The sequence below is a fragment of the Prunus mume genome, linkage group LG8 (assembly GCF_029339155.1).
Source record: "Prunus mume cultivar Tortuosa linkage group LG8, ASM2933915v1, whole genome shotgun sequence".
NCBI classification, from domain to species: domain Eukaryota; kingdom Viridiplantae; phylum Streptophyta; class Magnoliopsida; order Rosales; family Rosaceae; genus Prunus; species Prunus mume.
In genome coordinates, this window is record NC_142705.1 from 11,032,127 (window position 1) to 11,046,810 (window position 14,684).

The 14,684-nt window shown below is 38.9% G+C and overlaps 3 protein-coding genes across 3 annotated transcripts; all 3 read right to left on the reverse strand.

Moving 5' to 3' along the window:
• Positions 1–484: 484 nt before the first annotated feature.
• LOC103341699 (NDR1/HIN1-like protein 1) lies at positions 485–1,539 on the reverse strand. The gene has a single exon (XM_008245234.2). It carries the CDS (start codon positions 1,422–1,424, stop codon positions 792–794), a length of 633 nt encoding a protein of 210 aa, XP_008243456.2. The 5' UTR covers positions 1,425–1,539; the 3' UTR covers positions 485–791.
• A 5,088-nt stretch (positions 1,540–6,627) lies between these two features.
• On the reverse strand, positions 6,628–11,062 carry LOC103341698 (NDR1/HIN1-like protein 26). The gene is made up of 2 exons (XM_008245233.3): positions 9,967–11,062; positions 6,628–6,900 (listed from the first exon to the last, which is right to left on the reverse strand). The coding sequence occupies exon 1, from the start codon at positions 10,786–10,788 to the stop codon at positions 10,003–10,005; it is 786 nt and encodes a 261-aa protein (XP_008243455.2). The 5' UTR covers positions 10,789–11,062; the 3' UTR covers positions 6,628–6,900; positions 9,967–10,002.
• A 912-nt stretch (positions 11,063–11,974) lies between these two features.
• Positions 11,975–13,169, reverse strand: LOC103341868 (uncharacterized). The gene has a single exon (XM_008245424.3). It carries the CDS (start codon positions 13,074–13,076, stop codon positions 12,201–12,203), a length of 876 nt encoding a protein of 291 aa, XP_008243646.1. The 5' UTR covers positions 13,077–13,169; the 3' UTR covers positions 11,975–12,200.
• Between the last annotated feature and the right edge of the window lie 1,515 nt (positions 13,170–14,684).

A 14,684-nucleotide genomic window follows, 5' to 3' on the forward strand; every position in this document is an offset into this window, starting at 1 on the left:
GTAGGAGGTTTGCAGCTAAAATGATTAACAGTATTTATCAATGCATCTAAGATCTTAAGTTCGATTCTCCCCTGCCTATCCTAATATCATTTGTGCATTTCTTTTATAAACCCACGAAGCCCATGTAGGCCCCATTCACCAACCTTCCTAAGTGGGACCACTCGTAAATAATGGAAGCAACATTTCATCACATTCAATATAACTGTATTACTACTGATTAATCTATGTTTCATATTCTTCTCCTTTTCCTTACTCATCCCATGTGAGAGAAGAAAAAAAAGTTGAATTCTATAAAAGTTATAAGTTTATAAATTTTAAATTGATGACGAAGACTTCTCCAGCTAAGTGCTACAACTAAATAATGAAGGGGGAGGACGGATGAAGTCCATATAGCTTGAGGAATACGAAATTGACATCATTTATTTAAGTAATTCCTCAAAAGAAAATAAAATTATTAGATGAGAGAGAAAAAGAAAACTATAAATTGAAAGAAAATGACACCCCAACCTCCACTATAAATTTAAATTATACAATTTAAAATCAATTAGCACCGACCGACTGCAATTTTGCTATACGTTGTATCATAATCCTCCGTTTTTATTCTATAGCAAAATGTACAATTCCAAACACCAAAGCGTATATATAATTATATAACCAGACGCAAAGACTCCGACTAAAAATTCAAATTAAGAAGAAAAAAGAAGAAGAAATTTGAGAAAAATTAAAGAAAATGAAGTAACGGCGTTACTTAATGGTAACATTTAGCCTCCAGTTCCCGTCCATCATCTTCTTCACACGCTCACTTTGCAATGCTGCAGCAGCTGGTACTTGATGGCGTTATTTCCGACCACAACCCCGTTGTTCTTCGGACCCAAAGGGATAAAAGCGGGGCACCGAACGTAGAAATGGTACCTGCCCGAGATAAAAGTCCCGACCTTCCACCTCACCCGGCCGTCCATCTTCAGCAGCAAAAAAACCGACCCGGCATTCTTGTCCTGGTCCAGCGCCAGGGAATTGTACGGCGCGATGGGGACTTCGGTGCCGTAGATGAACGGCGACCAGACGTTGACGTCCTTGTGACCCTGGTACACCGGCGGGATGAGCGTGATGAAGGTGATCTGCTGGTTACGGTATGTCGCGTAGATGTTGAGCTTGTCGTAGTAGATGCCGATCTTGTCGTTGGGATTGCGGGAGGACACGGTGACCTGGAAGCTGGAGGAGAAGACGTTGGGTACGGAGTTGTTGAAGTTGAAGACGGTGACGTCTTGGAGGACGAAGCGGGGTTTGGAGGGCTGGAGGATGGCCCACACGATGAGGATGGTGACGAGCAGGATGAAGTTGAAGATTAGGAGCCCGGCGCAGCAGCGGCGAAACCTCTTCCGCCACTTGTTGTGTCTATGTTGGCCGCAGTCCTTGGACGACATGGCGGCGGCCGCGGTAGTTTGCGGTGGAGAGAGAGAGAGAGAGGAAGGATGGTTGGAGTTGAGTTAGAGTTGGGTTGGAGAGTTGACCCTCTAGTAAATGAGCTTTGGTTGGGGATGTGTGGGGGGTATATATATATTACATGGTTTTTAACGAAGATGATGATGATCTATGTGATCATGTATGTATGGTGGAAAAGCAAGTATGCTAAAGTAGGTGTAATGTGTTTAGGGTCATTTCATAGTACCTTCACTAATTATGAGGAAAATTAGTTTTTTATTCGCGTAAAAAAAATATTTAATACTAGATTACGGTCTAATTCCAAAATTACTCTGAATCTCTATTTTTTATATGAGCAACTGTCTATTGAAGTTAATATTTGTAATATAAATAAGATAATTGACAATGAATCAAATGCTGTAAATCTTTAGTCAGCACTAACCAATAACTTTATTTTTGAGAGAGCTTTTTGGTTGCTTTTGAATTGTTTGGTGGTAGTGTAGCAAGGTAGTGGAAATTGGTGACCTATCAATTTTCAGTACCAAGGCATTATTTGGGTTTTCTTATTACTCAATCATAACCATGGGCATTAACCGATTAAATTACACAAATACCTTATGTCATCATGTGCCACTTGACAAGGCTCATCAATTATATCTACTGATTGGGTTTATTATTTATATGATTTGATCTAAATAACTTAGATGAAATTTGTTGGGTTTTTGTTCACTGCATGATGTGTCCTAGTTAAGATGCCCATATGGTGTGATGGGTTAAGACCAATCGCTTTCTATGCTTGGCTTTATTCAACAAACAGGGTTCAAATTGTTTGTCGAGCTCACCCACATGTTATCTCAATGCTTGGTTCATATCTTTTCTTCATAATTCTCTCCCAAAACCTCATGTGTTTCAGTATTTCAAAACAAGTAATTAATCTTCTTTAAACTAATCAAAATAAAGTCCATTGAATAAACTATATGTCACTAAGCGACATCTTGTTGCTCAAACCCTAATTCTTTTCAAAACCTGATCCAAGTAATACGCTCTTGGCACTAGCTTCAAGATATATATAATAAAATATGATTCATATTGTCTGCCATCGATCTTCATTGTTAATATAAGTGAGTTTTAGTATACATGAGCTTACTGTCAGCATTCGAGTTTGAATACCCGTTCATGTAGTTTAGATTAAATTAAAGTAGAATATCGTTTGTATAAAAAAATAATATAAATGAGTTCTAATGAGTAAGATTGTATTAATCCATGACCCCCAGTTGTATTGTGCTCGCTTAGTCAAAAAGTGGAGCTCACTGATTTTTCTTAATCAACTCAGAAAGACAAAAAGCCTAAAGAAAATAACATATTTTTTTATTTCTTTCTATACTAGAATTTAGAATGTGAACGGGCCGATGGTGACTTGAATAAAGTGTTTGGAAAAGCAAGACTCTTCACCACCGTCCGATTGAATATGGATACATGGGAAAAGTCTAAATGACACGTCTCTTGCAACCACTTGGCCCCACTTATCATGACAGAGGAAACCTCTGGGTTCCAGAATATTACTTCTCCCACCAGCTAAAGCCTAAAGCCTAACAATGATGCAACAAAAAAGGAAAAAAAAAGGAAAAAAAAAGGAAAAAAAACATGATTTGGATGTGGATACTCTGATGACTGAGAAACAAGACTTTGTTTGGGTTGATTAAAAGCTTAAACCCTTTTTCATAAAGAACCCATTGCTTTCCCAGAAAGAAAATTGTTAGCCTTTCTTTCATCAGTTTTGTTTCTTTAATTATTTTGTTTTGCTTTTTAAAAATCCTAAAATGTTACTTAGAAAACAACATTGAGAAAGGTTTTTTTTACCTTTTTATTTTTTTAAAATAATTTTTAAATCAAGGAAAAGTAGGGTTAGCTGCACTTTCCCAGCAGATGGTAAAAGGGTACGTGGGCAACAAAAAAAGAGAGCAATAATTTACAAACATTAGTTAAAAGCACCAAACCAAACTATACTCCAATACATTATTGATGGTAGAAACTAGGAATTGATTATGTCGGTTGGCAAGTGTGAATATGAACTACAAGACCCTGATGTGTTCTTTCAGACATCAAGCTCTAAAAGTCTCCTCAACCACCAATGACCAAACCAATGACCAATTTTTATCTACCTCTTAATTTTATACACTTTTTTTCCTCTCTCTCCCTCTCAAATGGTGATAGAAGCTTAGATTACGTTGGATGAAAATTATTGATATGTGTACGGTCGATGAGTCGCTGAATGAGGTGAATCTCTCGTTATCAGGTCGATAATCTTAATCACTATATAAAATTTTCTCTTCCTTTAATTTTCTTTTCTGAAGGTGTTGTTCTTTTCCTTTTGTTGTTCTCTTTATCCTCTCTCTAAAATATATTACAAACACCAGCTTACTTTAAGTTCTTAACCTGGATGTTTTCCCATGAAACAATTTTCTTTTAATGAAAGTCATTGTCGTTTGCAACAGAATGACTAGATATTAACAAGTGAGAAGAAAAAACATAGGGAATCAAATTTCTTCTATGCACCATCAATTTGCTCAAAGTTAAGCAATTCACAAAAGTTGAATAAAAGTTGTCTTATTTCTTGGCTTAAAGCCACACATGGGTTAGAAATTGGTTGTTGCTGAGTCAAATTCTAGCAGAGTCTTATGAAATCAAATAACTAATTCTGACATAGGCCTCTTGCAGAAAAGTCTTGGATCAAATGAAAGAAACACAGCTAAAAAAAGACTAACTTTCTACTAATTTAGCATTATTAGATGGTGGGTGGATATAATACACTATTTGTCATTTACTTGGGTTTTCTTTAAGTGTTATAATATTAGACAAAAGAAATGCAGTATAAAATATGACTGGTGTATAAATTTGGGTGTTTTAAATGTTGTTTTTAATATTTTATTTAGTTATTAAATTAATAATATATGAAGAGTTGTCATCTATAAATCCAAAAGAGAAGAAAATAACATCCAGATGAGACTTGAGATCAAACCATGGAAAGATAATATTAGTTGGCACACCTAAAAGCACATGACTCTTTTGTTCTTCATCACTCATTTGACAACTACAATGACATCCACTTTGCATACTTGGCTCATGATTCAATTGCCATGTATTTAGCTATTGAACCTCAAAGTTTATATTTTTATGTGATTGAAGCATTAAAAAAGAAAGCCTGAATTTTCCACAGAAGCCGGCTCGAAATATTTGATCTTAGGTGCATTTCCCTTTAGAATATTACTGTTTGGGTACGACCAAACCCAAAATTTGAATCATTGGAGCCTTACTCCTAGATATGTTGAAGTTCAATTATTTGGTACTTGGTGCTGTAGAGCTTATTTGATTGTTTTTTTTTTTCCTCTTGTTGCATCTCTTATGTACTGAGGCCAAAGAAACCAAGTACACTTGGTGCAGTTTCCAGAGAATGCAGAGGGCCCTTTACCAAATTCTTTGCTGCTGATTCTCTCAATTTTCTCATAAAAACAAGAAGAAAATGCCTTGGGTAAAAGCACTTTTACAAAACATGGAAGCCGCAAAAAGAAGCCAAGGATATCCCCAAATGTCCATAAAGAAGGGTGGGGTGGTTTGTGGCCTATGCTTACTAGATTCTACGCACACAAAGGTATTCTCTTCTGCACTTGCACTGACATCCATGCTGATTCTTTATCCCTACTTTGGGAATTACAAATGTCCCTACAAGATCATCTTTGAAACCACCAAATCCCAATTTCCTGTTTAAATCTCTGTTAAGTAAATCACAATTAGCTTTTAACCTAATCTTTGTGGTTAACATGAATGCCCAAAGCCAAAATTGTTCTATGCAACTTGCACCCAATGGATTGGGTGGTTGTTGTCTTCATGCGCTTTGCTGCTAAAATCTGACTAGAATCTGTGGCTATGCTCCTTTCTGGTAACCATGGGTTAATGAAAGAGACAAAAACAAAAAGTTGGTGGAATAAAGCATTGGGGGAGAGAGAAGAAAGAAACCCTTTTGATTGGTGGGTCATTCTAAGAAGGGGAAAGTTCCAAAAACAACGAGAAGAAAAACGGGGAAGAGAAGACATGGAGGTGAAGGAAAGGGATAATATTCTTGGTAGCACAAAATGATGACTATCTAATTGGGTTGATTAAGCTGTCTTGAATTGGTTTGAGGGGTAATTGATCACCCTATTAATAAAAAAGTGAAACTAATAGTGGGTGATGATGAGCCAATGAACCCTAAATAGTCATTTGGATGCATCTATGATTTATGATGGTAGAAGTATCTTGAAGAAAAGGAGTTGGAATATATATGATGGAAAATGAACTTTGAAAGCAAGTTTTGAGAAGGAAAAAAAGAAGGGGATCATCCAAGCACTTTCCTTTAAATGGAGATCAAAATTATCATAAGTAATTACGCAAGCAATCACTTTCCTTTTAAGTGTTTTCCTGCATTATGAATGAATTATGAAAAGCCTTAAGATCAAACTGACTTGCCAAGCTAACCGACTCAACATGGAAATATCTTAAAAGCCCCTAAATCTGTTTTGTTTTTTTTTTTTTGCATCAGTTCATGCACTGCTTTGAGTTTTGAATATAAATATAAAATGGTGCCTAATAGTAACGATGCAGGTGTAAACGCCACCAAGTAGAGCCTTTCGTTACGTATTTTCCACATGCCATCACATGGCCAGTGAGAAGCTTCCTATCCTTTGCACCCTCCTAGAGGACTATTTCGCCTACAAAGGAAGAAACAGATGCAATACTGTTGGGTTTGTAGCTTAGTGGTAAGTTATACCCCTAACAAAATTTAATGCTTTGCAGTGTAATTTTGTTTGTGTGAAATAATCGTTTCTTCGAGTAAATTTTGCTTCATAGTACTAGTACCTCTACCTTCACGTCCCCATCCCGATAAAAGTTATATATCCACGATCCCGCCTCAAATCCTATTGGATATCGTCTTCTTTATTGAGATTCGAATTCCACATCCCATTCATAAAAGTTTAAATTTAAGAGTCAATAAAACAATTATCATTCTTTAACATGATAGTTTTAAAACGGAATGAGGATGGAGAAAGGGCGGGAACCTCAATCCCCATCCGATTTGGGACGGATCAATGTGGAGATTGGGTGTGACAGGAAAAATTGCCATCCCCACCTTTTGGTCAAGTGAAGTCAGTCAATTGCTAGTAGGACGACTTTGTTTTCTTACTAAAATAAATCTGGATTTAGCTTTCATTGCGCGAGACTGGTAGATTTGTGTCTCTTCTTTTATTACGTAAACTTCACAACAGATAATTTGATTAGTTTCTTATGTTCAATCATCAATCAAATAGCTCCCTCTACATTCTAATTGTCCTAATCAGCAGTAGAAAATGACAAAGGACAACCATGTCTCATCCCTCACACGTTTCTAATTTGGACACAGAATTTCCATTCCAATGCTGTTTCTTCACGGGCCCATAAATTTTGCTGGAAAACAGAAAAAAAAAAAAAAAAAGAAAAAGAAAAAAAGAAGAAAAATCCCAGATATTTACACAATTACTTTTACGTGCATTAAAAATCAATGTCAATCTCTCTCAATCCACCAGCGTCCTAATCATGTCCAACTGGAAATATACAAATATGCACTCTTATCGTGTCTGAGAATCTTATCATGTTTATAAGATATCATCAAAGTATTATTAGTTTATATATAATTCCATTGCCAATGCCATCTGCATAACATAGGTTTTCATAAAGTTATTTAGGCCACCCCAAAAAGCTCTGTCGGCCAAGCAACCACTTCATCCCACTGCCTCCTTACTTAAACAACAGGTCGAACCAAAGATACCTATACAATTGCTAATACTTATATATAGGAGGGAGGATTGGACTCTTTCTAGTCCGAGTTTTTAGGGTCGTTAAGGTGTCACGTCACGATAGACACATGATTCTGTACAACCGGTGAAATAGAGAAGAAAATTTCCAAAAGTTAAACCATTTCAGCCAGCAAATCAGAGCTCTAAGCATGGACCAGCTAAATACATCTTCAACCTATCTCAAGTCAATACACCCAAGACCAAATTCTACACATCAATTGTTGAACTGATGATGGAATAGTTCAAAAGCAAAGTAGATGCAAGTAATGACGAGGAACTTGTAAGGCTTTATTTCTTCGCTGAAAACCTAATTTCGCCTAACTGAAACTGATGCCTCATACCTTGAATAATCATAACTCTTTAATAGATGAAGCCTACTGCATAAATGCCAGCAAAAGAAAACCGCAGAGTGAAGGCTTGCCTGATAACAGCTTTTAAAGAAAATTAAAGTGACGGAGGAGATGAAAGAGATGAACAAGACAGGAGAAGTATAGGGAATTAAAAGTAACAGGCTAAAAGCTAAAAGCCATTTAAATTGCTTTTTACTTTTTAGAACTTTTGAAGTATTTTTTCTCTCCTTTTTCCCTCACCTTTCTCCTAAGAACCGTCCACCTCTCCCCCTCTACCTCGTTAAAGAAAAGCTTAAAAGTTAAAAACAAAAATGCCACTAAAAGGACCTTTAAAATAAAAAGTTCTTTTAAAATTAGGAAAATATGAATCACCTGACGAGCTACAACTATTTCACCAATCATAGGAACTACAGTACCAACCAGAAATACTGAATTCAATATTTTGGAAACTGATTCTATGTTTCAAGTTTCAACCACAAACAGAAAATAAAAGAGCAGACAAACAATCTCAACACGCATTAACCTCTAACACCTATAAACATCAGAAATGAAATCATCAAAATCATAGTAAAACTAAAACCACTTCAGCATCAAGGACAAAAGGACAATGTTTGCCATCACTAGATTAATAGTTTAAAACCAGTACTAAAATTCAAGTATCATAAGAGGCTTCAGAAGCACATAATAGCTTCCCTTAAGTATTAAAAACAAGTAACATCAACGCATAGGGCAAGACGAGCAATGCCCCTTTTCGAATCACCAACCTCGCATGGCTTCTGAGCCCAAAATTCTGAATTTGTCAAAATCAAAACTTCAACAATAACAAAGCAACTACATCAGATCAGAACTATACTGAAAGTGTGAAAGCTAATACAGGCAAGTTTTGACATGGTAGTACAGAGCAACATAAAAAGTTCCCTGTTTGGCCAACTTAACAGCATATTGACACAGTTAAAATGGAGCAGAAAACATGCAATACAGTATGACGTAATTAAAATGTTGCCAGAACAAAAGTTTGGTGTTTTTTCTCCTACGAGAAGACATGCAGCTGAGTTTCAAAGGAAAAAACCTAAATGGAAAGCAGCCAGGAAGTGAGTAAATGCAAAATCAGAAAGAGAATGACTTTACATTTGACAACAGCTCTATTATTATCATATATCAAATGAACCCAAATCATAACCTACTATGAAACTTAACATTGTAGTAGAAATGGTTTGGCAACTGCAACTACATTCTTTACCTAGCCACTCCTCTTAATCGTTACTGGTACAGTAGTGTCTAAAGCACAATTCGACCATTACAAGCAAACATTCAATACCACATTTACATGAGCATAAATTCAGAGTCTGAAAAGATAAACATTATGATGTTATCCTATGAAAAGAGGGAGGGGGGAACAAATAACACCAAACTCCTATAAAAAGAATTTATCTCTAAGATGACGAAGTAAGTAGAGAGATTCATTTTAATTCTTCGAGAGCAAAACAATAAACAATTTCTCAATACATAGGTAAAATACACTACTTGCTAGTTCCTAGTAGACCAAGCTCCCCTTCCCCAGGAAAACCTTGTACTGTTCCAATACTACTGACTTGAATCACAAGAAAACAGCTTGAATCACAACCCTAGACTTACAACCAGCATTAAGCACAATCAAACAGACATCCTAACATAGAGGCTTAGTAGCCACTACCACAAATCCAATGCTTAAAAAAAAGTCTTTACCATTCTTCTCAGGCGCATAATCTTTGAAGGCATGAACAATGGTTTGATATCATTAAAAACAATAGGGATGAGTTTCTTCAAATGTTATGCTTGGAGACAGCTATGGTTGGTGCGCACTTACTTTTTTCCTTGTGACTGTGTGAATGGTAAGTGGAATTCAAGGGTGAAGGGAAAACCCTATAATCCATTCAGAATGCATTTATGCATCTCTACCAAATGAGTCAACACTCAATTAAAGCTTCACCAAGCAACACTCAATACCCTACAGTCTCTGGCTCTGGAGTTTGAATCACAATGACAAAGCCCCAGAACACTAAAAACAATCACATTGCTCTTTATTCTAACACAAATACAAAACCCAAAGTATCATCTAACCCATCTCAACACTTCAAATGCCAATTCCTACAGCATATGCAAAACAGGGAAAATGGTATTTACCTCCAAAACAAAGAAAACTAGTAGAAATCATAATATACAAAAATGAAAAAATAATAATACTATTATTAGCTAGCATAAAAGAACAGAGACAAATTGGATTCAGAAGATCACGAATTATATTCCATAACCCAAAATCATAAACAACGACTAAATATAACATTTACCAATTTGTGTTAATCCAATGGACTAATTATACTCAGTCACAAGTCAACCACACACGGACTTGACTGACCCGTCAAAGTCCCCGTCCCATTCTTCTGGGCAAACCCGAAATCGACCCGCTCGCAGAAGACCCGCAACACGCGAGGCCTCGACTGGAACACTCCAGACCTAAACCGAACCGAAGCAAAAACTCCTAGCCCGAACCTCACCGACCCACGATCCCTCTCGTCGGAGATCCGCTTGGCCACGTAATCGCCGACGTACTCCCCCACCGTCGCCAGCTTGAACCCGACACGCGTCTGGTTCCTCTTGGTCAAAACAAAGGGAGGCAACGACGTCGTGGCGATTCGGTCATCGTTGCCGTAGAAGAGTGAGGCCTGGATGCTGTCGTAGTAAATTCTGAGCTTGTGGTTGGGGTTGTTGGCGAGGAGGGTGAGGTCCCAGGTGGCGGTGAGCTCAGAGCCAGTGGCGTTGAGCGGGAAGACTGAGGCCGATTCGACCCGGAACTCGGGGAGGCGAGGGCGGAGGGCGAGCCAGGCGATGAAGAAGACGAGGGACATGATGGCGAAGACGGCGACGGCGGCAATGAGGAGGCGGCAGAGGAGGGTGGGCCTATTGGGCGAGATGGGCCCAGTGGGCTGAGGGGCGTAGTGAGGAGGTGGGCCCATGGGCCGGTAGGTGTTGGTGTGAGGAGGCGGGGGTGGGGCCACGTAGGGGTAGGCTCCGGCGGCTGGGTAGCCGGCTGCGAATTGACCCGGCTCAACTGGGTAGCCGGTCACCGTCTTGTTACGACCATCATCGGCGCCGGCGGCTGAGGTAGCCATTTGAGAGCGGATAGAGCTAATTGAGTTTTTGGTTTCCAAGAGACACAGAAATAATGAAAAAATAAAGGGTAGGCGTAGAGGTAGAGGAGGGTGTGTTTGGTCGGTCGATAGGTACTATGCGAAAAAAAAAAAGATTTCCGAGATCACAAAGTTGTCTTCAACTACAGTTTGATTGTTGATAGAATTGCTTGGCGTAATTCTGTTTTCTATTTAATTACAAGTGTTTAGGAGATAATTAATTAATTAATTGGCTAATAATAGCTGTCATCTCTGGCTCCATTTTGAGATATTTGTTTCTTTTTTGTTTTTGTATTCTTTTTTGTTTGGCAGAGGGCGTAGACTTAAGTTGAAGCGCCGTACTGAGGAATCTCTCCCGCCTTCTACGGTGGTGACACTTGTCGGATCGTCGTTGTCCCTATCTGCTTCTTATGCGAGGCGGGTTCGGGTTCGCGGTTACCCGCTCCGCGTATTTGAATCGATAAAGCCCAAATGGACATATGGGTGTTTGTTGGACTTCTATCTACTTCGTTATTATTTTTTCTGGTGGCCTTTGCTTTAAGCATAATGTTGTATCTGGCCTAACACTTTTTATTGATGTTTGTCAACTTGTTTAATGAAGCTTTTTCACGAAGAAAAAACACAATTAGTGTAATACACATCCTAATGTTGGTGATAATAGTCTAAACTACATAATTATTCTCTGTCAATATCATTTTACAGTGAGCTAGACTGTTTATCAATTGGTATTATTGGATTCAATAATAGTTGGGTCTAAAGGTTTTTTTTTCCTTTCAATTTTGATTATGAAGTGGAATTTGGAGAGACTTAATTTGCAAAGCGCCTCAAAAACAATAGACATGAAGGGACGATCGCGGATCACATTGTGCAGTGTTCTCCACATCTTTGGTCAATAACAAAAGCTAAAATTTATACAAACATATTCAACTGAATATCAACCATATATATGTTTTTATCAAAGAATGAGTAATTAACTTATGTTAAAGCTGAGAAATTTTGCATTTAGATCATCATACATGATTAATGAATGGGTTAAGAATCTTCTAACTTAGGTTAGTGTTGTGTGAAATATGAAGTAATATGATTAATGTCGTTTAATATTGAAAAGAAAAATACGATCAGACTCCGAGTTAGTCATTATGTGTCACTATATAGCTATAACGAAATTAAAATTAAATGAAGTACAAGAAATCCTAGAAAAATAGCATAAAATTTTTCTACAATAAAATTAACAGATTTAAGGGTTTCTAAAATTATGAACATATGACTCCCTATAAGTTAGCCAAATACACAATCCCCACATATGGAGGAGACATGGGAAGAAAGTCAATGAGACCGTGAGACAGATAACCAAACAAAAATATCCGACCCATTTCTCGTCTATGACTAAATAATCAGAAACCATCGGAGATATCGCATGCCTTCGAGCTCCCACTGGGCATGCTCCCAGTATTTGACCCCGCCGGCAGAGGCACCTTCAAATCTGAGCATTTCACCCGGAGGGTCCCACTTCTGTAGTTACTGTAGTGATTATAAAAAAAACCACCGGCTTTCATGTCGTACGAAAGCGTCAACCTCAAATTGAAGCTCACGTTCCCGCCCTCCTTCTGCTCCTTCTCCATGTCCTCCACCGCGCTGCTCGCCGTTGTATTGTACGTCTCCATCTTCATGTGCATGGTGCCTTTTGCCCGAGAGTCGAGATTCATGGAATGCATGACCGAGCCCATCGCGAGATAGTTGTCCTTGTGGTACAGGGAGGTCTCCCACCTGTCTATGTCCAACTTCATCCTGTAGCTGGGGTTGTCCACGTAGATGGAGGCCTCCCATTTCCCGGAGAGCACTTTGCTTCCTGGGACGAGGTTGAAGTTGGAGACGCTGAAGGACTCGACCTTGAAGGCCGGGGTTTCGGGGCGGACCACGACAAACATGACGATGCTGGCGAGGAGGGTGAAGATGACGAGGAGGAACATGATGATGCAGAAGCACCGGAAGCAGCTGCTGGCGGCCTCGTCAGCTTGGTTGTAGGAGGTGGTGGTGTAGTAGGGGTCCTGGTAATAAGGGTTGTAGGCACTCGCATGGTACCCGTGGTAGGGGGGCGCTACGGTGGGGTATCCTTGTGGGTGCGCGTAGCTCATGTTGGATGGCGGATAGGTGCCCCCGGCGGGCGGGGGGTAGGGGTCAGTGGGGGCTCGAGGTTGGTGGGCTTCTGATGATTGTATTGCGGGTTGGTCGGAGGAGCGGGGTTGATTGGTTTCGGTTGTGGAAGCCATATGTGTTGCTATTAATTATATATATGGAATGTTCGTTCTCTCTCTCAAGAATCTTCCGGGAGAGAGAGAAAGAAGAGAGAGAGAAGAAGGGAGTTTTGGGGGTAGGGGATTAAAATGTGAATTGGAGGGAGATTGATTATTGAAGGAAATGAGAGTGTAAAAATAGGTGGGTGTGCTGTGAAAAGCCGCGGAAAGAGCGTAGGACAAGGTAATTAATTAGGAGTTGTAATCTATGTTAAGGAAATAAGTGATGAAGACAAAAGAATTATAGCTAGCAAAATTGGCATATTAGCACCTCCATGTCAATCTTCTCACACAGCTCTCCATAATAAAACTAGCCCTATATTGTGGCCACTATACGCACACATTAAAGATCATGTGTTGCAATGCAAGCATGAGTTTATTTAGGGGAATACTTTCTGGGTGCCTATGTGTTTGCTCCCGCGTGTTAACAAATGTTCACCATACACATGTCATGAATTATAATACTATTCCCGGCTCTACCCGAAACACCGTACTTGAAATTTTTCCCAAATCCGTCACCGTATGTTCAATTGCTTATCTCCTTCATGCTCAACTATTAGAGGAGAAGCTATGTGGGGAGAATATAATTTTCCCATGGAAAATTGTACAATTTTTTCAAGTCCCTATTACATACATGAACATGACGTGACCCTCATTCCCTCACTCCCATATATGAAATTATCTCTTGATATATTTGTCGCCCCCCCATGGAAAACTAAAAATACAAGAGATTTATACTAAAAATGGTAAACTAGAATATTTAAAGGAAACAATCAAGGGAGAAAATGAAGGGATTAAGAAATTAATCGAACATGGAAATAAAAGCCAAAGAATTGTAAACAACGCATGATGAATCATGATCGTGATAATCGAGGACATTTAACATTGAAACGATGAAAGTGAGAAAATCTTGGCATTATTTGACCCTTTTCAAACTTCACTAGGGAAACAGCAAAGTCATGAAACCTCGTCTCCTTCAGTATGAATGGAGGGTGATGCTGTCAGTTTCATATTTTTCTTTCTTGTGTATTAAAAAAAAAAAAACAGAAGAGAGTGGAGACTCAAACTCTTTTCTTTGCGTCTGTCTGCTTGCTTGATGCCTAATTCTGTGAGGTAATTTAAAGGAGAAACAAAACAAAATTAAATAAAGGGGGAAGCAAAAACAAAGATTATTAGATTGGCATAAGTTGATCATAACTCAAAATTACTCAGGCAATGGAACAAAGCACCATCCTCCCTCACCAATCAGCTTCCCCTCTCCAACCGAAGACACAAACTCAACTCTCAACTCAGAACAAGATTCTTCAACACTCAATCCCCAAAGCCAGGCCCAAATTCTGGTCTTTCCAAACTGGTAAGGAACAACCAGGTCCATTTTCATTTCCAAACGAACCTCCTTCAGAGCTTCCTCTGTTGAAACCCCGGGCCCTTCCTCCCCACACTCTCTCATATCAAATCTTATGTGCAGCCCATTTGGCCTCCTGAACTCAACGTCCGCTGGCTTCACTGAGGCACACCACAGCGGTTCGAATTTTGGGTAGTACACGAAGCCCTGAAAGTGTTTGATGTGAACTTGCAGATCAC